The sequence below is a fragment of the Salmo salar genome, unplaced genomic scaffold, assembly GCF_905237065.1.
Source record: "Salmo salar unplaced genomic scaffold, Ssal_v3.1, whole genome shotgun sequence".
NCBI classification, from domain to species: Eukaryota; Metazoa; Chordata; class Actinopteri; order Salmoniformes; family Salmonidae; genus Salmo; species Salmo salar.
In genome coordinates, this window is record NW_025547998.1 from 25001 (window position 1) to 49420 (window position 24420).

Consider the following 24420-nt stretch of genomic DNA (forward strand, 5'->3'; position numbering starts at 1 on the left):
ACCCCTGGTGTCTCCCTCTAGCTGTTGAGTTGACCCCTGGTGTCTCCCTCTAGCTGTTGAGGTGACCCCTGGTGTCCCCCCTCTAGCTGTTGAGTTGACCCCTGGTGTCTCCCTCTAGCTGTTGACCCCTGGTGTCCCCCCTCTAGCTGTTGAGGTGACCCCTGGTGTCTCCCTCTAGCTGTTGAGGTGACCCCTGGTGTCTCCCTCTAGCTGTTGACCCCTGGTGTCTCCCGTCTAGCTGTTGAGGTGACCCCTGGTGTCTCCCTCTAGCTGTTGAGTTGACCCCTGGTGTCATGTCCCCCTCTAGCTGTTGAGGTGACCCCTGGTGTCCCCCTCTAGCTGTTGAGGTGACCCCTGGTGTCTCCCTCTAGCTGTTGAGGTGACCCCTGGTGTCTCCCCTCTAGCTGTTGACCCCTGGTGTCTCCCGTCTAGCTGTTGAGGTGACCCCTGGTGTCTCCCTCTAGCTGTTGAGTTGACCCCTGGTGTCATGTCCCCCTCTAGCTGTTGAGGTGACCCCTGGTGTCCCCCTCTAGCTGTTGAGGTGACCCCTGGTGTCTCCCTCTAGCTGTTGAGTTGACCCCTGGTGTCTCCCTCTAGCTGTTGAGGTGACCCCTGGTGTCTCCCCTCTAGCTGTTGAGTTGACCCCTGGTGTCTCCCTCTAGCTGTTGAGTTGACCCCTGGTGTCTCCCGTCTAGCTGTTGAGGTGACCCCTGGTGTCTCCCTCTAGCTGTTGAGGTGACCCCTGGTGTCTCCCTCTAGCTGTTGAGGTGACCCCTGGTGTCTCCCTCTAGCTGTTGAGTTGACCCCTGGTGTCTCCCTCTAGCTGTTGAGGTGACCCCTGGTGTCTCCCTCTAGCTGTTGAGGTGACCCCTGGTGTCATGTCTCCCTCTAGCTGTTGAGTTGACCCCTGGTGTCTCCCTCTAGCTGTTGAGGTGACCCCTGGTGTCTCCCTCTAGCTGTTGAGGTGACCCCTGGTGTCTCCCTCTAGCTGTTGAGTTGACCCCTGGTGTCTCCCTCTAGCTGTTGAGGTGACCCCTGGTGTCTCCCGTCTAGCTGTTGAGGTGACCCCTGGTGTCTCCCGTCTAGCTGTTGAGTTGACCCCTGGTGTCTCCCTCTAGCTGTTGAGTTGACCCCTGGTGTCCCCCCTCTAGCTGTTCAGTTGACCCCTGGTGTCTCCCTCTAGCTGTTGAGTTGACCCCTGGTGTCCCCCTCTAGCTGTTGAGGTGACCCCTGGTGTCATGTCTCCCTCTAGCTGTTGAGTTGACCCCTGGTGTCTCCCTCTAGCTGTTGAGGTGACCCCTGGTGTCTCCCGTCTAGCTGTTGAGTTGACCCCTGGTGTCATGTCTCCCTCTAGCTGTTGAGTTGACCCCTGGTGTCTCCCTCTAGCTGTTGAGGTGACCCCTGGTGTCTCCCTCTAGCTGTTGAGGTGACCCCTGGTGTCCCCCTCTAGCTGTTGACCCCTGGTGTCTCCCGTCTAGCTGTTGAGGTGACCCCTGGTGTCTCCCTCTAGCTGTTGAGGTGACCCCTGGTGTCTCCCTCTAGCTGTTGAGGTGACCCCTGGTGTCTCCCTCTAGCTGTTGAGGTGACCCCTGGTGTCTCCCTCTAGCTGTTGAGGTGACCCCTGGTGTCTCCCTCTAGCTGTTGAGTTGACCCCTGGTGTCTCCCTCTAGCTGTTGAGGTGACCCCTGGTGTCTCCCTCTAGCTGTTGAGTTGACCCCTGGTGTCTCCCGTCTAGCTGTTGAGTTGACCCCTGGTGTCTCCCTCTAGCTGTTGAGGTGACCCCTGGTGTCTCCCTCTAGCTGTTGAGTTGACCCCTGGTGTCCCCCTCTAGCTGTTGAGTTGACCCCTGGTGTCTCCCTCTAGCTGTTGAGTTGACCCCTGGTGTCTCCCCTCTAGCTGTTGAGTTGACCCCTGGTGTCCCCCTCTAGCTGTTGAGGTGACCCCTGGTGTCTCCCTCTAGCTGTTGAGTTGACCCCTGGTGTCCCCCTCTAGCTGTTGAGGTGACCCCTGGTGTCTCCCTCTAGCTGTTGAGGTGACCCCTGGTGTCTCCCTCTAGCTGTTGAGTTGACCCCTGGTGTCTCCCGTCTAGCTGTTGAGTTGACCCCTGGTGTCTCCCTCTAGCTGTTGAGGTGACCCCTGGTGTCTCCCTCTAGCTGTTGAGGTGACCCCTGGTGTCCCCCTCTAGCTGTTGACCCCTGGTGTCTCCCCGTCTAGCTGTTGAGGTGACCCCTGGTGTCTCCCTCTAGCTGTTGAGGTGACCCCTGGTGTCTCCCTCTAGCTGTTGAGGTGACCCCTGGTGTCTCCCTCTAGCTGTTGAGGTGACCCCTGGTGTCTCCCTCTAGCTGTTGAGGTGACCCCTGGTGTCTCCCTCTAGCTGTTGAGTTGACCCCTGGTGTCCCCCTCTAGCTGTTGAGGTGACCCCTGGTGTCCCCCTCTAGCTGTTGAGGTGACCCCTGGTGTCCCCCTCTAGCTGTTGACCCCTGGTGTCTCCCTCTAGCTGTTGAGTTGACCCCTGGTGTCTCCCCTCTAGCTGTTGAGGTGACCCCTGGTGTCCCCCCTCTAGCTGTTGAGTTGACCCCTGGTGTCATGTCTCCCTCTAGCTGTTGAGTTGACCCCTGGTGTCTCCCCTCTAGCTGTTGAGTTGACCCCTGGTGTCCCCCTCTAGCTGTTGAGGTGACCCCTGGTGTCTCCCTCTAGCTGTTGAGTTGACCCCTGGTGTCTCCCTCTAGCTGTTGAGGTGACCCCTGGTGTCCCCCTCTAGCTGTTGAGTTGACCCCTGGTGTCTCCCTCTAGCTGTTGAGTTGACCCCTGGTGTCTCCCGTCTAGCTGTTGAGGTGACCCCTGGTGTCTCCCTCTAGCTGTTGAGGTGACCCCTGGTGTCCCCCTCTAGCTGTTGAGTTGACCCCTGGTGTCATGTCTCCCTCTAGCTGTTGAGTTGACCCCTGGTGTCTCCCTCTAGCTGTTGAGTTGACCCCTGGTGTCTCCCTCTAGCTGTTGAGGTGACCCCTGGTGTCCCCCTCTAGCTGTTGAGTTGACCCCTGGTGTCTCCCTCTAGCTGTTGACCCCTGGTGTCCCCCTCTAGCTGTTGAGGTGACCCCTGGTGTCTCCCTCTAGCTGTTGAGGTGACCCCTGGTGTCTCCCTCTAGCTGTTGACCCCTGGTGTCTCCCGTCTAGCTGTTGAGGTGACCCCTGGTGTCTCCCTCTAGCTGTTGAGTTGACCCCTGGTGTCATGTCCCCCTCTAGCTGTTGAGGTGACCCCTGGTGTCCCCCTCTAGCTGTTGAGGTGACCCCTGGTGTCCCCCTCTAGCTTTTGAGTTGACCCCTGGTGTCTCCCTCTAGCTGTTGAGGTGACCCCTGGTGTCTCCCTCTAGCTGTTGAGTTGACCCCTGGTGTCTCCCTCTAGCTGTTGAGTTGACCCCTGGTGTCTCCCGTCTAGCTGTTGAGGTGACCCCTGGTGTCTCCCTCTAGCTGTTGAGGTGACCCCTGGTGTCTCCCTCTAGCTGTTGAGGTGACCCCTGGTGTCTCCCTCTAGCTGTTGAGTTGACCCCTGGTGTCTCCCTCTAGCTGTTGAGGTGACCCCTGGTGTCTCCCTCTAGCTGTTGAGGTGACCCCTGGTGTCATGTCTCCCTCTAGCTGTTGAGTTGACCCCTGGTGTCATGTCTCCCTCTAGCTGTTGAGTTGACCCCTGGTGTCTCCCTCTAGCTGTTGAGGTGACCCCTGGTGTCTCCCGTCTAGCTGTTGAGGTGACCCCTGGTGTCTCCCTCTAGCTGTTGAGGTGACCCCTGGTGTCCCCCTCTAGCTGTTGACCCCTGGTGTCCCCCTCTAGCTGTTGAGGTGACCCCTGGTGTCTCCCTCTAGCTGTTGAGTTGACCCCTGGTGTCTCCCGTCTAGCTGTTGAGTTGACCCCTGGTGTCTCCCTCTAGCTGTTGAGGTGACCCCTGGTGTCTCCCTCTAGCTGTTGAGGTGACCCCTGGTGTCTCCCTCTAGCTGTTGAGTTGACCCCTGGTGTCCCCCTCTAGCTGTTCAGTTGACCCCTGGTGTCTCCCTCTAGCTGTTGAGGTGACCCCTGGTGTCTCCCTCTAGCTGTTGAGGTGACCCCTGGTGTCTCCCCTCTAGCTGTTGACCCCTGGTGTCTCCCTCTAGCTGTTGAGGTGACCCCTGGTGTCCCCCTCTAGCTGTTGAGTTGACCCCTGGTGTCATGTCTCCCTCTAGCTGTTGAGTTGACCCCTGGTGTCTCCCTCTAGCTGTTGAGTTGACCCCTGGTGTCATGTCTCCCTCTAGCTGTTGAGGTGACCCCTGGTGTCCCCCTCTAGCTGTTGAGTTGACCCCTGGTGTCTCCCTCTAGCTGTTGAGGTGACCCCTGGTGTCTCCCTCTAGCTGTTGAGGTGACCCCTGGTGTCTCCCGTCTAGCTGTTGAGTTGACCCCTGGTGTCTCCCTCTAGCTGTTGAGGTGACCCCTGGTGTCTCCCTCTAGCTGTTGAGGTGACCCCTGGTGTCCCCCTCTAGCTGTTGACCCCTGGTGTCTCCCGTCTAGCTGTTGAGGTGACCCCTGGTGTCTCCCTCTAGCTGTTGAGGTGACCCCTGGTGTCTCCCTCTAGCTGTTGAGGTGACCCCTGGTGTCTCCCTCTAGCTGTTGAGGTGACCCCTGGTGTCTCCCTCTAGCTGTTGAGGTGACCCCTGGTGTCTCCCTCTAGCTGTTGAGTTGACCCCTGGTGTCTCCCTCTAGCTGTTGAGGTGACCCCTGGTGTCTCCCTCTAGCTGTTGAGTTGACCCCTGGTGTCTCCCTCTAGCTGTTGAGTTGACCCCTGGTGTCTCCCTCTAGCTGTTGAGGTGACCCCTGGTGTCTCCCTCTAGCTGTTGAGTTGACCCCTGGTGTCTCCCGTCTAGCTGTTGAGTTGACCCCTGGTGTCTCCCTCTAGCTGTTGAGGTGACCCCTGGTGTCTCCCTCTAGCTGTTGAGGTGACCCCTGGTGTCATGTCTCCCTCTAGCTGTTGAGTTGACCCCTGGTGTCATGTCTCCCTCTAGCTGTTGAGTTGACCCCTGGTGTCATGTCTCCCTCTAGCTGTTGAGTTGACCCCTGGTGTCTCCCTCTAGCTGTTGAGGTGACCCCTGGTGTCTCCCTCTAGCTGTTGAGGTGACCCCTGGTGTCTCCCTCTAGCTGTTGAGTTGACCCCTGGTGTCCCCCTCTAGCTGTTGAGTTGACCCCTGGTGTCTCCCTCTAGCTGTTGAGTTGACCCCTGGTGTCTCCCTCTAGCTGTTGAGTTGACCCCTGGTGTCCCCCTCTAGCTGTTGAGGTGACCCCTGGTGTCTCCCTCTAGCTGTTGAGTTGACCCCTGGTGTCCCCCTCTAGCTGTTGAGGTGACCCCTGGTGTCTCCCTCTAGCTGTTGAGTTGACCCCTGGTGTCTCCCTCTAGCTGTTGAGGTGACCCCTGGTGTCTCCCTCTAGCTGTTGAGGTGACCCCTGGTGTCCCCCTCTAGCTGTTGACCCCTGGTGTCTCCCGTCTAGCTGTTGAGGTGACCCCTGGTGTCTCCCTCTAGCTGTTGAGGTGACCCCTGGTGTCTCCCTCTAGCTGTTGAGGTGACCCCTGGTGTCTCCCTCTAGCTGTTGAGGTGACCCCTGGTGTCTCCCTCTAGCTGTTGAGTTGACCCCTGGTGTCCCCCTCCAGGTATCCTAGGGTCTCCTTCCCAGGAGGATCTGAACTGTATCATCAACATCAAGGCCAGGAACTACCTGCTGTCTCTCCCGCTGCGCTGCAAGGTTCCCTGGAGCCGCCTCTTCCCCAACGCCGACCCCAAAGCTCTGGACCTGCTGGACAAGATGTTGACCTTTAACCCCCACAAGAGGATCGAGGTGGAGGAGGCTCTGGCTCACCCTTACCTGGAGCAGTACTACGATCCTACAGATGAGGTAATGAACTCTGAACCCTGACCCTGACTCACCCTTACCTGGAGCAGTACTACATCCCTACAGATGAGGTAATGACCCCTGACCCTGACTCACCCTTACCTGGAGCAGTACTACATCCCTACAGATGAGGTAATGACCCCTGACCCTAGCTCACCCTTACCTGGAGCAGTACTACAGCCCTACAGATGAGGTAATGACCCCTGACCCTAGCTCACCCTTACCTGGAGCAGTACTACAGCCCTACAGATGAGGTAATGACCCCTGACCCTAGCTCACCCCTTACCTGGAGCAGTACTACAGCCCTACAGATGAGGTAATGACCCCTGACCCTGACTCACCCTTACCTGGAGCAGTACTACAGCCCTACAGATGCGGTAATGACCCCTGACCCTAGCTCACCCTGATCTGGAGCAGTACTACAGCCCTACAGATGAGGTAATGACCCCTGACCCTAGCTCACCCTTACCTGGAGCAGTACTACAGCCCTACAGATGAGGTAATGACCCCTGACCCTAGCTCACCCTTACCTGGAGCAGTACTACAGCCCTACAGATGAGGTAATGACCCCTGACCCTGACTCACCCTTACCTGGAGCAGTACTACGATCCTACAGATGAGGTAATGAACCCTGACCCTGACTCACCCTTACCTGGAGCAGTACTACAGCCCTACAGATGAGGTAATGACCCTGACCCTGACTCACCCTTACCTGGAGCAGTACTACGATCCTACAGATGAGGTAATGACCCTGACCCTAGCTCACCCTTACCTGGAGCAGTACTACAGCCCTACAGATGAGGTAATGACCCCTGACCCTAGCTCACCCTTACCTGGAGCAGTACTACAGCCCTACAGATGAGGTAATGACCCCTGACCCTGACTCACCCTTACCTGGAGCAGTACTACGATCCTACAGATGAGGTAATGAACCCTGACCCTGACTCACCCTTACCTGGAGCAGTACTACGATCCTACAGATGAGGTAATGACCCCTGAACCCTGACCCTGACTCACCCTTACCTGGAGCAGTACTACGATCCTACAGATGAGGTAATGAACCCTGACCCTGACTCACCCTTACCTGGAGCAGTACTACAGCCCTACAGATGAGGTAATGACCCCTGACCCTGACTCACCCTTACCTGGAGCAGTACTACGATCCTACAGATGAGGTAATGAACCCTGACCCTGACTCACCCTTACCTGGAGCAGTACTACAGCCCTACAGATGAGGTAATGACCCCTGACCCTGACTCACCCTTACATGGAGCAGTACTACGATCCTACAGATGAGGTAATGACCCCTGACCCTAGCTCACCCTTACCTGGAGCAGTACTACAGCCCTACAGATGAGGTAATGACCCCTGACCCTAGCTCACCCTTACCTGGAGCAGTACTACAGCCCTACAGATGAGGTAATGACCCCTGACCCTGACTCACCCTTACCTGGAGCAGTACTACGATCCTACAGATGAGGTAATGAACCCTGACCCTGACTCACCCTTACCTGGAGCAGTACTACAGCCCTACAGATGAGGTAATGACCCCTGACCCTGACTCACCCTTACCTGGAGCAGTACTACGATCCTACAGATGAGGTAATGACCCCTGAACCCTGACCCTGACTCACCCTTACCTGGAGCAGTACTACAGCCCTACAGATGAGGTAATGACCCCTGACCCTGACTCACCCTTACCTGGAGCAGTACTACGATCCTACAGATGAGGTAATGACCCCTGAACCCTGACCCTGACTCACCCTTACCTGGAGCAGTACTACAGCCCTACAGATGAGGTAATAAACCCCGGGGTTAAAGTTCTCACTGCGATGGATTTCCATCATATGGATGACGCATGAGGTTTGAGTTAAACTAATATATACAGTATGTTGGGAAAGTAGTAGACTTTTTCCACATTTTGTTACGTTACAGCCTTATCCTTATTCTAACATTGACTGGGGGGGGACTATTTAATCAATCTACACACAATATCCCATCATGACAAAGCAAAAACAGGTTTTTAGAAATGTTTGCAAATAGTAACAGAAATATGACATTGACATAAGTATTCAGAGCCTTTACTTAGTACTTTGTTGACGCACCTTTGGCAGTAATTACAGCCTTGAGTCTTCTTGGGCATGACGCTACAAGCTTGGCACACCTGTATTTGGGGAGTTTCTCCCATTTTCTGCAGATCCTCTCAAGCTCTGTCAGGTTGAATGGGGAATGTTGCTGCGTAGCTATTTTCAGTTCTCTCCAGAGATGTTAGGTCGGGTTCAAGTCCAGGCTCTGGCTGGGCCAGTCAAGGACATTCAGAGAGTTGTCCCGAAGCCGCTCCTGTGTTGTCTCGGCTGTGTTTTTAGGGTCGTTGTCCTGTTGGAAGGTGAACCTTCGCCCCAGTCTGAGGTCCTGAATGCTCTGGAGCAGGTTTTCATCAAGGATCTCTCTGTACTTTTCCCCGTTCATCTTTCCCTCAATCCTGACTAGTCTCGCCGTCCCTGCCACTGAAAAACATCCCCACAGCATGATGCTGCCACCACCATGCTTCACCGTAGAGATGGTGCCAGGTTTCCTCCAGACATGACGCTTGACATTCAGGCCAAAGAGTTCAATCTTGGTTTCATCAGACCAGAGAATCCTGTTTCTCATGATCTGAGTCTTTAGGTGCCTTTTGGCAAACTTCAAGCGGGCTGTCATGTGCCTTTAACTGAGGAGTGGCTTCCGTCTGTCACTCTACCATAAAGGCCTGATTGGTGGAGTGCTGCAGAGATGGTTGTCCTTCTAGAAGGTTCTCCCATCTCCACAGAGGAACTCTGGAGCTCTGTCAGAGTGACCATTGGGTTCTTGGTCACCTCCCTGACCGAGACCCTTCTCCCCCGATTGCTCATTTTGTTTGGCCGAGCGCCAGCTCTAGGGAGAGTCTAAACTTCTATTTAAGAATGTGTTCTTGGAGACCTTCAATGCAGCAGACATTTACATTTAAGTCATTTAGCAGACGCTCTTATCCAATAGCCAGACTACGGTTTGCAACTGCACATGGGGACCAAGATCGTACATTTTGGAGAAATGTCCTCTGGTCTGATGAAACAAAAATAGAACTTTTTGGTCATAATGACCATCGTTATGTTAGGAGGATAAAGGGGGAGGCTTGCAAGCCGAAGAACACCATCCAACCGTGAAGCACGGGGGTGGCAGCATCATGTTGTGGGGGTGCTTTGCTGCAGGAGGGACTGGTGCACTTCACAAAATAGATACATCATGAGGAAAGAGAATTTATGTGGATATATTGAAGCAACATCTCAAGACATCAGTCAGGAAGTTAAAGCTTGGTCGCAAATGGGTCTTCCAAGTGGACAATGACCCCAAGCATACTTCCAAAGTTGTGGCAAAATGGCTCAAGGACAAAGTCAAGGTATTGGAGTGGCCATCACAAAGCCCTGACCTCAAGCCTATAGAAAATTTGTGGGCAGTACTGAAAAGGCGTGTGCGTGCAAGGAGGTCTACAAACCTGACTCAGTTACACCAACTGTCAGGAGGAAAGGGCCAAAATTCACCCAACTTACTGTGGGAAGCTTGTGGAAGGCTACCCGAAACGTTTGACCCAAGTTAAACAATATAAAGGCAATGCTACCAAATACTAATTGAGTGTATGTAAACTTCTTATCCACTGGGAATGTGATGAAAGAAATGAAAGCTGATATAAATCATTCTCTCTACTATTATTCTGACATTTCACATTCTTAAAATAAAGTGGTGATCCTAACTCACCTAAGACAGGGGATTTTTACTAGGATTAAATGTCAGTAACTACTAGTACTACCACCCGACAGAGATAATAAACCCTGACTCACCTTTACCTGGAGCAGTACTACCACCCTACAGAGATAATAAACCCTGACTCACCTTTACCTGGAGCAGTACTACCACCCTACAGAGATAATAAACCCTGACTCACCTTTACCTGGAGCAGTACGACCACCCTACAGAGATAATAAACCCTGACTCACCTTTACCTGGAGCAGTACTACCACCCTACAGAGATAATAAACCCTGACTCACCTTTACCTGGAGCAGTACTACCACCCTACAGAGATAATAAACCCTGACTCACCTTTACCTGGAGCAGTACTACCACCCTACAGAGATAATAAACCCTGACTCACCTTTACCTGGAGCAGTACTACCACCCTACAGAGATAATAAACCCTGACTCACCTTTACCTGGAGCAGTACTACCACCCTACAGAGATAATAAACCCTGACTCACCTTTACCTGGAGCAGTACTACCACCCTACAGAGATAATAAACCCTGACTCACCTTTACCTGGAGCAGTACTACCACCCTACAGAGATAATAAACCCTGACTCACCTTTACCTGGAGCAGTACTACCACCCTACAGAGATAATAAACCCTGACTCACCTTTACCTGGAGCAGTACGACCACCCTACAGAGATAATAAACCCTGACTCACCTTTACCTGGAGCAGTACTACCACCCTACAGAGATAATAAACCCTGACTCACCTTTACCTGGAGCAGTACTACCACCCTACAGAGATAATAAACCCTGACTCACCTTTACCTGGAGCAGTACTACCACCCTACAGAGATAATAAACCCTGACTCACCTTTACCTGGAGCAGTACTACCACCCTACAGAGATAATAAACCCTGACTCACCTTTACCTGGAGCAGTACTACCACCCTACAGAGATAATAAACCCTGACTCACCTTTACCTGGAGCAGTACTACCACCCTACAGAGATAATAAACCCTGACTCACCTTTACCTGGAGCAGTACTACCACCCTACAGAGATAATAAACCCTGACTCACCTTTACCTGGAGCAGTACTACCACCCTACAGAGATAATAAACCCTGACTCACCTTTACCTGGAGCAGTACGACCACCCTACAGAGATAATAAACCCTGACTCACCTTTACCTGGAGCAGTACTACCACCCTACAGAGATAATAAACCCTGACTCACCTTTACCTGGAGCAGTACTACCACCCTACAGAGATAATAAACCCTGACTCACCTTTACCTGGAGCAGTACTACCACCCTACAGAGATAATAAACCCTGACTCACCTTTACCTGGAGCAGTACGACCACCCTACAGAGATAATAAACCCTGACTCACCTTTACCTGGAGCAGTACGACCACCCTACAGAGATAATAAACCCTGACTCACCTTTACCTGGAGCAGTACTACCACCCTACAGAGATAATAAACCCTGACTCACCTTTACCTGGAGCAGTACGACCACCCTACAGAGATAATAAACCCTGACTCACCTTTACCTGGAGCAGTACTACCACCCTACAGAGATAATAAACCCTGACTCACCTTTACCTGGAGCAGTACTACCACCCTACAGAGATAATAAACCCTGACTCACCTTTACCTGGAGCAGTACTACCACCCTACAGAGATAATAAACCCTGACCCTGGTGTAGACTCTAACCTCCTCTCTCTCTCTCTCTCTGTTAGCCTGTAGCCGAGGCTCCTTTCAAGTTCGACATGGAGCTGGATGATCTACCCAAAGAGACCCTGAAGGAGCTGATCTTTGAAGAGACTGCACGCTTCAACACAGTCTGCAGGTCCTAACCTATAGAACCAGGTACAAACAGCTTCTTCCCCAGTATGGTGAATAATAGGGGGTCATTTTGGACTGCCTTTGTTGAAGGTGCTCTGGATAGCTCCCTCTCTAACAGCTCCCTCTCTAACAGCTCCCTCTCTAACAGCTCCCTCTCTAACGGCTCCCTCTCTAACGGCTCCCTCTCTAACGGCTCCCTCTCTAACGGCTCCCTCTCTAACGGCTCCCTCTCTAACGGCTCCCTCTCTAACAGCTCCCTCTCTAACAGCTCCCTCTCTAACAGCTCCCTCTCTAACAGCTCCCTCTCTAACAGCTCCCTCTCTAACAGCTCCCTCTCTAACAGCTCCCTCTCTAACAGCTCCCTCTCTAACAGCTCCCTCTCTAACGGCTCCCTCTCTAACGGCTCCCTCTCTAACGGCTCCCTCTCTCCCTCTCTAGCGGCTCCCTCTCTAACAGCTCCCTCTCTAACAGCTCCCTCTCTAACAGCTCCCTCTCTAACAGCTCCCTCTCTAACAGCTCCCTCTCTAACAGCTCCCTCTCTAACAGCTCCCTCTCTAACAGCTCCCTCTCTCCCAGCTCCCTCTCTCCCTCTCTAACGGCTCCCTCTCTAACGGCTCCCTCTCTAACAGCTCCCTCTCTCCCTCTCTAACGGCTCCCTCTCTAACAGCTCCCTCTCTCCCTCTCTAACGGCTCCCTCTCTAACGGCTCCCTCTCTAACGGCTCCCTCTCTAACGGCTCCCTCTCTAACGGCTCCCTCTCTAACGGCTCCTCTCTAACGGCTCCCTCTCTAACGGCTCCCTCTCTAACGGCTCCCTCTCTAACGGCTCCCTCTCTAACGGCTCCCTCTCTAACGGCTCCCTCTCTAACGGCTCCCTCTCTAACGGCTCCCTCTCTAACGGCTCCCTCTCTAACGGCTCCCTCTCTCCCTCTCTAGCGGCTCCCTCTCTAACAGCTCCCTCTCTAACAGCTCCCTCTCTAACAGCTCCCTCTCTAACAGCTCCCTCTCTAACAGCTCCCTCTCTAACAGCTCCCTCTCTAACAGCTCCCTCTCTAACAGCTCCCTCTCTCCCTCTCTAACAGCTCCCTCTCTAACGGCTCCCTCTCTAACAGCTCCCTCTCTCCCTCTCTAACGGCTCCCTCTCTCCCTCTCTAACGGCTCCCTCTCTAACAGCTCCCTCTCTAACGGCTCCCTCTCTAACGGCTCCCTCTCTAACGGCTCCCTCTCTAACGGCTCCCTCTCTAACGGCTCCCTCTCTAACGGCTCCCTCTCTAACGGCTCCCTCTCTAACGGCTCCCTCTCTCCCTCTCTAACAGCTCCCTCTCTAACAGCTCCCTCTCTAACTGCTCCCTCTCTAACGGCTCCCTCTCTAACGGCTCCCTCTCTAACGGCTCCCTCTCTAACGGCTCCCTCTCTAACGGCTCCCTCTCTCCCTCTCTAACAGCTCCCTCTCTAACAGCTCCCTCTCTAACAGCTCCCTCTCTAACGGCTCCCTCTCTAACGGCTCCCTCTCTAACGGCTCCCTCTCTAACGGCTCCCTCTCTAACGGCTCCCTCTCTAACAGCTCCCTCTCTAACAGCTCCCTCTCTCCCTCTCTAACAGCTCCCTCTCTCCCTCTCTAGTGGCTCCCTCTCTCCCTCTCTAACAGCTCCCTCTCTAACAGCTCCCTCTCTAACTGCTCCCTCTCTAACGGCTCCCTCTCTAACGGCTCCCTCTCTAGTGGCTCCCTCTCTCCCTCTCTAACAGCTCCCTCTCTAACAGCTCCCTCTCTAACAGCTCCCTCTCTAACTGCTCCCTCTCTAACGGCTCCCTCTCTAACGGCTCCCTCTCTAACGGCTCCCTCTCTAACAGCTCCCTCTCTAACAGCTCCCTCTCTAACGGCTCCCTCTCTCCCTCTCTAGTGGCTCCCTCTCTCCCTCTCTAACAGCTCCCTCTCTAACAGCTCCCTCTCTAACTGCTCCCTCTCTAACTGCTCCCTCTCTAACGGCTCCCTCTCTAACGGCTCCCTCTCTAACGGCTCCCTCTCTAACGGCTCCCTCTCTAACAGCTCCCTCTCTAACGGCTCCCTCTCTCCCTCTCTAGCGGCTCCCTCTCTAACAGCTCCCTCTCTAACAGCTCCCTCTCTAACAGCTCCCTCTCTAACTGCTCCCTCTCTAACTGCTCCCTCTCTAACGGCTCCCTCTCTAACGGCTCCCTCTCTAACGGCTCCCTCTCTAACAGCTCCCTCTCTAACAGCTCCCTCTCTAACAGCTCCCTCTCTAACAGCTCCCTCTCTCCCTCTCTCCCTCTCTAGCGGCTCCCCCTCTCCCTCTCTCTAACAGCTCTTTCTCTCTCTAACAGCTCTCTCTCTCTGTTTCCACAGATCTGGACTCTCCTCGTTGTGTGCTCTGGTTCCTCCTGTCTTCAGCCTGTATACTCCCCCCCCTTCCTCAGTCAGACCACCATGCTCAGGAACGGGTTTCAGGAATCAATCTGTCCTTTCTCCCTCTATCCTCCCCTCTCTCCCTACGGGGTGAGGAGGGTCACATGTTGGCTTATTGTTGATCTTTCTTCTCTCCCCCCACCCACTCCTCACTGCCTATGGGGGACTATTGGAAAGCACTATATAGGGAATAGGGCTCTGGTCTATAGTAGTGCACTACATAGGGAATAGGGCCCTGGTCTATAGTAGTGCACTATATAGGGAATAGGGCTCTGGTCTATAGTAGTGCACTATATAGGGAATAGGGCTCTGGTCTAAAGTAGTACCACTATATAGGGAATAGGGCTCTGGGCTAAAGTAGTGCACTATATAGGGAATAGGGCTCTGGTCTATAGTAGTGCACTATATAGGGAATAGGGCCCTGGTTTATAGTAGTGCACTATATAGGGAATAGGGCTCTGGTCTATAGTAGTGCACTATATAGGGAATAGGGCCCTGGTCTATAGTAGTGCACTATATAGGGAATAGGGCTCTGGTCTATAGTAGTGCACTATATAGGGAATAGGGTCCTGGTCTATAGTAGTACCACTATATAGGGAATAGGGCTCTGGTCTATAGTAGTGCACTATATAGGGAATAGGGCTCTGGTCTATAGTAGTGCACTATATAGGGAATAGGGCTCTGGTCTAAAGTAGTACCACTATATAGGGAATAGGGCCCTGGTCTATAGTAGTGCACTATATAGGGAATAGGGCTCTGGTCTATAGTAGTACCACTATATAGGGAATAGGGCTCTGGTCTATAGTAGTGCACTATATAGGGAATAGGGCTCTGGTCTATAGTAGTGCACTATATAGGGAATAGGGCTCTGGTCTATAGTAGTACCACTATATAGGGAATAGGGCTCTGGTCTATAGTAGTGCACTACATAGGGTATAGGGATCTGGTCTATAGTAGTGCACTACATAGGGTATAGGGTTCTGGTCTATAGTAGTGCACTACATAGGGAATAGGGTTCTGGTCTATAGTAGTGTACTACATAGGGAATAGGGTTCTGGGCTATAGTAGTGCACTACATAGGGTATAGGGTTCTGGTCTATAGTAGTGCACTATATAGGGAATAGGGTTCTGGTCTATAGTAGTGTACTACATAGGGTATAGGGTTCTGGTCTATAGTAGTGCACTACATAGGGAATAGGGTTCTGGTCTATAGTTTTACATTGGGTCTATAGTAGTGTACTACATAGGGAATAGGGTTCTGGTCTATAGTAGTGTACTACATAGGGAATAGGGTTCTGGGCTATAGTAGTGCACTACATAGGGTATAGGGTTCTGGTCTATAGTAGTGCACTATATAGGGAATAGGGTTCTGGTCTATAGTAGTGTACTACATAGGGTATAGGGTTCTGGTCTATAGTAGTGCACTACATAGGGAATAGGGTTCTGGTCTATAGTTTTACATTGGGTCTATAGTAGTGTACTACATAGGGAATAGGGTTCTGGGCTATAGTAGTGCACTACATAGGGAATAGGGTTCTGGTCTATAGTTTTACATTGGGTCTATAGTAGTGTACTACATAGGGAATAGGGTTCTGGTCTATAGTAGTGCACTACATAGGGAATAGGGCTCTGGTCTATAGCTTTACGTTGGGTCTATAGTAGTGCACTACATAGGGAATAGGGCTCTGGTCTATAGTTTTACATTGGGTCTATAGTAGTGTACTACATAGGGAATAGGGTTCTGGGCTATAGCTTTACGTTGGGTCTATAGTAGTGCACTACATAGGGAATAGGGCTCTGGTCTATAGTAGTGTACTACATAGGGAATAGGGTTCTGGTCTATAGCTTTACATTGGGTCTATAGTAGTGTACTACATAGGGAATAGGGTGCTGGTCTATAGTAGTGTACTACATAGGGAATAGGGTGCTGTGCTATAGTAGTGTACTACATAGGGAATAGGGTTCTGGGCTATAGTTTTACATTGGGTCTATAGTAGTGTACTACATAGGGAATAGGGTGCTGGTCTATAGTAGTGCACTATATAGGGAATAGGGCTCTGGTCTATAGTAGTGTACTACATAGGGAATAGGGTTCTGGGCTATAGTTTTACATTGGGTCTATAGTAGTGCACTACATAGGGAATAGGGTTCTGGGCTATAGTTTTACATTGGGTCTATAGTAGTGTACTACATAGGGAATAGGGTGCTGGTCTATAGTAGTGCACTATATAGGGAATAGGGCTCTGGTCTATAGTAGTGTACTACATAGGGAATAGGGTTCTGGGCTATAGTTTTACATTGGGTCTATAGTAGTGCACTACATAGGGAATAGGGTTCTGGGCTATAGTTTTACATTGGGTCTATAGTAGTGTACTACATAGGGAATAGGGTTCTGGGCTATAGTAGTGCACTACATAGGGAATAGGGTTCTGGGCTATAGTTTTACATTGGGTCTATAGTAGTGTACTACATAGGGAATAGGGTTCTGGGCTATAGTTTTACATTGGGTCTATAGTAGTGCACTACATAGGGAATAGGGTGCTGGTCTATAGTAGTGTACTACATAGGGAATAGGGTTCTGGTCTATAGTAGTGTACTACATAGGGAATAGGGTTCTGGGCTATAGTAGTGCACTACATAGGGAATAGGGTTCTGGTCTATAGTTTTACATTGGGTCTATAGTAGTGCACTACATAGGGAATAGGGCTCTGGTCTATAGTTTTACATTATAATGTTTGTACAGCTTCTTTTTGTTTTCTAACTATCTGAAGCCGAGCGATGATCAGGGAACTCATAGTGATGTCACTCCACCAAGAAAAACCCCGCATTGATGAGATCAACTTATTTATGCAATGACCTAATACTCCCAGTACCTGGACAGACACAGGACAGGTTGTTGACCTAATACTCCCTGTACCTGGACAGACACAGGACAGGTTGTTGACCTAATACTCCCAGTACCTGGACAGACACAGGACAGGTTGTTGACCTAATACTCCCAGTACCTGGACAGACACAGGACAGGTTGTTGACCTAATACTCCCAGTACCTGGACAGACACAGGACAGGTTGTTGACCTAATACTCCCTGTACCTGGACAGACACAGGACAGGTTGTTGACCTAATACTCCCAGTACCTGGACAGACACAGGACAGGTTGTTGACCTAATACTCCCAGTACCTGGACAGACACAGGACAGGTTGTTGACCTAATACTCCCAGTACCTGGACAGACACAGGACAGGTTGTTGACCTAATACTCCCAGTACCTGGACAGACACAGGACAGGTTGTTGACCTAATACTCCCAGTACCTGGACAGACACAGGACAGGTTGTTGACCTAATACTCCCAGTACCTGGACAGACACAGGACAGGTTGTTGACCTAATACTTCCTGTACCTGGACAGACACAGGACAGGTTGTTGACCTAATACTCCCAGTACCTGGACAGACACAGGACAGGTTGTTGACCTAATACTTCCTGGACAGACACAGGACAGGTTGTTGACCTAATACTTCCTGTACCTGGACAGACACAGGACAGGTTGTTGACCTAGTACTTCCTGTACCAGGACAGGTTGTTGACCTAGTACTTCCTGTACCAGGACAGGTTGTTGACGTAGTACTTCCTGTACCAGGACAGGTTGTTGACGTAGTACTTCCTGTACCAGGACAGGTTGTTGTCCTGTGTCTGTATAGTAACGCTTTACTTTACTCTGTTACTCATAAAAGTAATCTGATTACGGAACGCTTTACTTTTGTAACACTGGTTAGGAGTCTCCCTCCCTCCCTCCCAGATAGAACCAGTAGGTCCTCCTCTTCCTCCAAGGGTGAATGAGGAAGAGCAGACAGACCGGACAGACCGGACAGTATCAACCTGACCTGTCGAAGCAGGGTTTTATACAGCTACTGTTAAACGATGACCGGTGGGTTAGGGACAAATCCAACAGTAAGTGTAGTGCCTCCTCTCCTCCTCTGTGGTGTGAATCTCTTTCTCGCTTCTCTCTTTCTGGGTCTTTGGCCTTGTAACAGTAAGACTGTACCCTTTTTGACTGTTAAAAGCTCTGTCTGTGCGTATTGATAACGGCTGGTTGGCTGGGGCCTGTTTCAGCTCCTCCTCCTAACCACCTGGGCCATGTTGTTGAACGTTGCAGATAGACTAGAGCTGATGTTATTCTATATACTAGATGTGTTCTACATCACACTGCTCCTTTATACGCATGACCTTTGACCCCCCGTACACTGAAATTAGTTTTTGGGGGAGTTTTTCTTTAACTATATTTTTGGTGTTTGTTTCATTAGTCCATTGTTGACATAGTCCCAAAATGTTTTGCTTGTCAGCTATGTCAACAACGGACTAAGGTGTGACGTTTTCCTTTCAACTAGTCAGATCAAGGCCCATGGTGTGTGTGTGCAGTAATATGCTAATTATATGCAGATCAGTGGATGCCAATCAGGTGGCAGCACACCTTCACAAATTTAAATATCTCGCAGTGCTCATCCCCTTTTTTTTTTTTTTTTTACCAAACGTAATAAACTTGCTTATAATTTCTTGATCTTAAATAAGATTCCCCCTTTAAAGCAAAAAAATATATATAATAACCCATAGGCTATGTATATTATAAATACTGTTTATAATGATATATATTACGTACCTTCATGCTTAAAACAGTTTATACCGACAGACCATAGTACGGAGGCATGAGTCCGATGACATAATATGTACATAATGCTGAACCCGTTTCAATGGATGTTTTCTAGTGTGGTGTTTTATATGTGTGCAACTTCCCCTTTAAGACTTCAACACCCGTTGGATCACTGACAGAGTGTGACAGCATTATAAATGAGTCTGTTGCTCTCTCCTTTTCACCCCCTCCCCCCCTGAACTAGAAAAACAAATACGAAGGATTGATAACAGAGGCATTATCAATAACACAAGATGTCTGCATCTTACTAGATCTACACGCTGGCTTCTCTCCATCGCAGCGGGTCACGGTTCACTTCCGCTCAACAGTTCATATCATCGTGTCTTCATTCTTATTTGGCTTCAGCTTTCCCTGTTTCTTCATGACGTTGTATCACCCTTATTTAAGTTGCATACGCAACCAGTTCAATGGAAGCTGGCTAGTTGTTAAGTAGCTTGAGATCCTTGATCAGTATTTGAGATGCTCAGAGAGAACATTCTCCATGTCTGCTGGTTTTCTCTCTGCCGCCATTTCACTGGCCATAGTATCTACTACTTTACAAAGTGGCCAAACATCTATACATATCTCTGCTCCTGTAGCTGGCTGTGGTGTTACCCATCTCTGCTCCTGTAACTGGCTGTGGTGTTTCCCGTCTCTGCTCCTGTAACTGGCTGTGGTGTTTCCCGTCTCTGCTCCTGTAACTGGCTGTGGTGTTTCCCATCTCTGCTCCTGTAACTGGCTGTGGTGTTCCCCATCTCTGCTCCTGGCTGTGGTGTTTCCCATCTCTGCTCCTGTAAATGGCTGTGGTGTTACCCATCTCTGCTCCTGTAACTGGCTGTGGTGTTCCCCATCTCTGCTCCTGTAACTGGCTGTGGTGTTTCCCGTCTCTGCTCCTGTAACTGTCTGTGGTGTTTCCCATCTCTGCTCCTGTAGCTGGCTGTGGTGTTACCCATCTCTGCTCCTGTAACTGGCTGTGGTGTTTCCCATCTCTGCTCCTGTAACTGTCTGTGGTGTTTCCCATCTCTGCTCCTGTAAATGGCTGTGGTGTTCCCCATCTCTGCTCCTGTAACTGGCTGTGGTGTTCCCCATCTCTGCTCCTGGCTGTGGTGTTTCCCATCTCTGCTCCTGTAGCTGGCTGTGGTGTTACCCATCTCTGCTCCTGTAAATGGCTGTGGTGTTACCCATCTCTGCTCCTGTAACTGGCTGTGGTGTTCCCCATCTCTGCTCCTGTAACTGGCTGTGGTGTTCCCCATCTCTGCTCCTGTAACTGGCTGTGGTGTTCCCCATCTCTGCTCCTGTAACTGGCTGTGGTGTTCCCCATCTCTGCTCCTGTAACTGGCTGTGGTGTTTCCCGTCTCTGCTCCTGTAAATGGCTGTGGTGTTTCCCATCTCTGCTCCTGTAACTGGCTGTGGTGTTCCCCATCTCTGCTCCTGTAACTGGCTGTGGTGTTTCCCGTCTCTGCTCCTGTAAATGGCTGTGGTGTTTCCCATCTCTGCTCCTGTAACTGGCTGTGGTGTTCCCCATCTCTGCTCCTGGCTGTGGTGTTTCCCATCTCTGCTCCTGTAACTGGCTGTGGTGTTTCCCATCTCTGCTCCTGTAAATGGCTGTGGTGTTCCCCATCTCTGCTCCTGTAACTGGCTGTGGTGTTCCCCATCTCTGCTCCTGGCTGTGGTGTTTCCCATCTCTGCTCCTGTAACTGGCTGTGGTGTTCCCCATCTCTGCTCCTGTAACTGGCTGTGGTGTTTCCCATCTCTGCTCCTGTAACTGGCTGTGGTGTTCCCCATCTCTGCTCCTGTAACTGGCTGTGGTGTTTCCCGTCTCTGCTCCTGTAAATGGCTGTGGTGTTTCCCATCTCTGCTCCTGTAACTGGCTGTGGTGTTCCCCATCTCTGCTCCTGGCTGTGGTGTTTCCCATCTCTGCTCCTGTAACTGGCTGTGGTGTTCCCCATCTCTGCTCCTGGCTGTGGTGTTTCCCGTCTCTGCTCCTGTAAATGGCTGTGGCGTTTCATGCGACACCTATCAGACTTCATACCAAGTCATTAAGTCACCAAGTCTAATGCCAAGTCTAGAGCTCCCAGCTCATTGGTTGAGATGCTCAATGAGAACATTCTCTGTGTAGTGTAGGTCTACCCCCCTTTTGATTGCACTTGCTTTTTCTATATAACGTTACGATGCCTTCTATATAACGTTAAAATGCCATCAACGACGTTGAAATGCCTTCTATATAACGTTACAATGCCATAATGGGACATAGTGTCTACTGGCTCAGTATCTCCACAGAGAGAGAGCCAGCGAGGTGGATGACATTACAGTGCCATGCCACCTTTAGGGCCACGTAGGACTAGACGTCTGCTGCACAGCATTACAGGCCCTTAACCCACCTACAGGAGGCACCTACAGGCCCTTAACCCACCTACAGGCCCTTAACCCACCTACAGACCCTTAACCCACCTACAGAAGGCACCTACAGGCCCTTAACCCACCTACAGACCCTTAACCCACCTACAGAAGGCACCTACAGGCCCTTAACCCACCTACAGAAGGCACCTACAGACCCTTAACCCACCTACAGGCCCTTAACCCACCTACAGAAGGCACCTACAGGCCCTTAACCCACCTACAGGCCCTTAACCCACCTACAGACCCTTAACCCACCTACAGAAGGCACCTACAGGCCCTTAACCCACCTACAGACCCTTAACCCACCTACAGAAGGCACCTACAGGCCCTTAACCCACCTACAGACCCTTAACCCATCTACAGACCCTTAACCCACCTACAGACCCTTAACCCACCTACAGAAGGCACCTACAGGCCCTTAACCCACCTACAGACCCTTAACCCATCTACAGACCCTTAACCCACCTACAGGCCCTTAACCCACCTACAGACCCTTAACCCACCTACAGAAGGCACCTACAGACCCTTAACCCACCTACAGACCCTTAACCCATCTACAGGCCCTTAACCCACCTACAGGCCCTTAACCCACCTACAGACCCTTAACCCACCTACAGACCCTTAACCCACCTACAGAAGGCACCTACAGGCCCTTAACCCACCTACAGGCCCTTAACCCACCTACAGACCCTTAACCCACCTACAGAAGGCACCTACAGGCCCTTAACCCACCTACAGACCCTTAACCCACCTACAGAAGGCACCTACAGGCCCTTAACCCACCTACAGACCCTTAACCCATCTACAGACCCTTAACCCACCTACAGACCCTTAACCCACCTACAGAAGGCACCTACAGGCCCTTAACCCACCTACAGACCCTTAACCCATCTACAGACCCTTAACCCACCTACAGGCCCTTAACCCACCTACAGACCCTTAACCCACCTACAGAAGGCACCTACAGACCCTTAACCCACCTACAGACCCTTAACCCATCTACAGGCCCTTAACCCACCTACAGGCCCTTAACCCACCTACAGACCCTTAACCCACCTACAGACCCTTAACCCACCTACAGAAGGCACCTACAGACCCTTAACCCACCTACAGGCCCTTAACCCACCTACAGAAGGCACCTACAGGCCCTTAACCCACCTACAGACCCTTAACCCACCTACAGAAGGCACCTACAGACCCTTAACCCACCTACAGACCCTTAACCCACCTACAGAAGGCACCTACAGGCCCTTAACCCACCTACAGGCCCTTAACCCACCTACAGGCCCTTAACCCACCTACAGGCCCTTAACCCACCTACAGACCCTTAACCCACCTACAGAAGGCACCTACAGGCCCTTAACCCACCTACAGACCCTTAACCCACCTACAGACCCTTAACCCACCTACAGACCCTTAACCCACCTACAGAAGGCACCTACAGGCCCTTAACCCACCTACAGGCCCTTAACCCACCTACAGACCCTTAACCCACCTACAGAAGGCACCTACAGACCCTTAACCCACCTACAGACCCTTAACCCACCTACAGAAGGCACCTACAGACCCTTAACCCACCTACAGGCCCTTAACCCACCTACAGAAGGCAACAGCTGTAAGAGCCACTGGCCACACCCCCTGCTAATCTATCAATCTATCTATCCAAAAGTATGTGGACACCCTTTCAAATTAGTGGATTCGGCTATTTCAGCCACACCCATTGCTGACAGGTGTATAAAATGGAGCACACAGCCATGCAATCTCCATAGACAAACATTAGCAGTTGAATGGCCTTACTGAAGAGCTCAGTGACTTTCAACGTGACACCGTCATAGGATGCCACCTTTCCAACAAGTCAGTTAGTCAAATGTCTACCCTGCTAGAGCTCAACTGTAAGTGCTGTTATTGTGAAGTGGAAACGTCTCGGAGCAACAACGGCTCAGCCGCGAAGTGGTAGGCCACACCAGCTCACAGAACAGGACCGGCGAGTGCTGAAGCGCGTAAAGATCATCTGTCCCTGGTTGCAAAACTCACTACCGAGTTCCAAACTGCCTCTGGAAGCAACTTCAGTACAAGAACTGTTCATCTGGAGCTTCATGTAACGGGTTTCCATGGCCGAGCAGCCGCACACAAGCCTAAGATCACCATGTGTAATAACAAGCGTCGGCTGGAGTGGTGTAAAGCTCGCCGCCATTGGAATCTGGAGCAGTGAAAATGCATTTTCTTGGGTGATGAATTACGCTTCACCATCCGTCAGTCCGACGGGGATCCAACGAACCTGACCGGCCTGCACAGAGCCCTGACCTCAACCCCATCGAACACCTTTGGGTTGAATTGGAGCACCGACTGTGAGCCAGGACTAATCGCCCAACATAAGTGCGCCCGACCTCACTAATGCTCTTGTGGCTGAATGGAAGCAAGTCCCCACAGCAATGTTCCAACATCTAGTGGAAAGCCTTCCCAGAAGAGTGGAGGCTGTTATAGCAGCAAAGGGGGGGGGACCAACTCCATATTAATGACCATGATTTTGGAATAAGATGTTTGACATGCAGGTGTCCACATACTTTTGGCCAAGTAATGTATCTATTGATCTACCCTATCCTTACCTTCCTATCCTCTACCTACCTATCCTTACCTTCCTATCCTCTACCTACCTATCCTCTACCTACCTATCCTCTACCTACCTATCCTCTACCTTCCTATCCTCTACCTTCCTATCCTCTACCTACCTGTCCTCTACCTACCTATCCTCTACCTACCTATCCTCTACCTACCTATCCTCTACCTACCTATCCTCTACCTACCTATCCTCTACCTACCTATCCTTACCTACCTATCCTCTACCCACCTATCCTCTACCTACCTATCCTCTACCTACCTATCCTCCACCTACCTATCCTCTACCTACCTATCCTCTACCTACCTATCCTCTACCTACCTATCCTCTACCTTCCTATCCTCTACCTACCTATCCTCTACCTACCTATCCTTACCTACCTATCCTCTACCTACCTATCCTCTACCTACCTATCCTCTACCTACCTATCCTCTACCTACCTATCCTCTACCTACCTATCCTCTACCTACCTATCCTTACCTACCTATCCTCTACCTACCTATCCTCTACCTACCTATCCTCTACCTACCTATCCTCTACCTACCTATCCTCTACCTACCTATCCTCTACCTTCCTATCCTCTACCTACCTATCCTCTACCTACCTATCCTCTACCTACCTATCCTCTACCTACCTATCCTCTACCTACCTATCCTCTACCTACCTATCCTTACCTACCTATCCTCTACCTACCTATCCTCTACCTACCTATCCTCTACCTACCTATCCTCTACCTTCCTATCCTCTACCTACCTATCCTCTACCTACCTATCCTCTAC

General features: G+C 51.2%; 1 protein-coding gene and 1 long non-coding RNA gene across 51 annotated transcripts in view; one reads left to right on the forward strand and one right to left on the reverse strand.

Moving 5' to 3' along the window:
• LOC106592057 (mitogen-activated protein kinase 1) overlaps nt 1–14260 on the forward strand; it is a 29321-nt gene extending 15061 nt beyond the window's left edge. The window contains exons 4-6 of the mRNA XM_045711836.1: nt 5667–5908; nt 11412–11541; nt 13878–14260. Of these exons, the coding sequence (XP_045567792.1) occupies nt 5667–5908; nt 11412–11528 (359 nt within the window). The 3' untranslated portion in view covers nt 11529–11541; nt 13878–14260. The remainder of the gene's footprint in view (nt 1–5666; nt 5909–11411; nt 11542–13877) is intronic.
• A 6668-nt stretch (nt 14261–20928) lies between these two features.
• Nucleotides 20929–22690, reverse strand: LOC123732572 (uncharacterized). 50 transcript variants are annotated; one of them, XR_006763279.1, is made up of 11 exons: nt 22603–22690; nt 22463–22551; nt 22304–22430; nt 22132–22233; nt 21935–22004; nt 21738–21896; nt 21636–21705; nt 21490–21559; nt 21401–21451; nt 21089–21330; nt 20991–21056 (listed from the first exon to the last, which is right to left on the reverse strand). It is a non-coding gene; the product is annotated as an uncharacterized lncRNA (long non-coding RNA). The 50 variants fall into 50 exon arrangements; XR_006763243.1 differs by having other exon boundaries at nt 22132–22214; nt 22285–22430; XR_006763283.1 differs by having other exon boundaries at nt 22183–22252; nt 22285–22430.
• Between the last annotated feature and the right edge of the window lie 1730 nt (nt 22691–24420).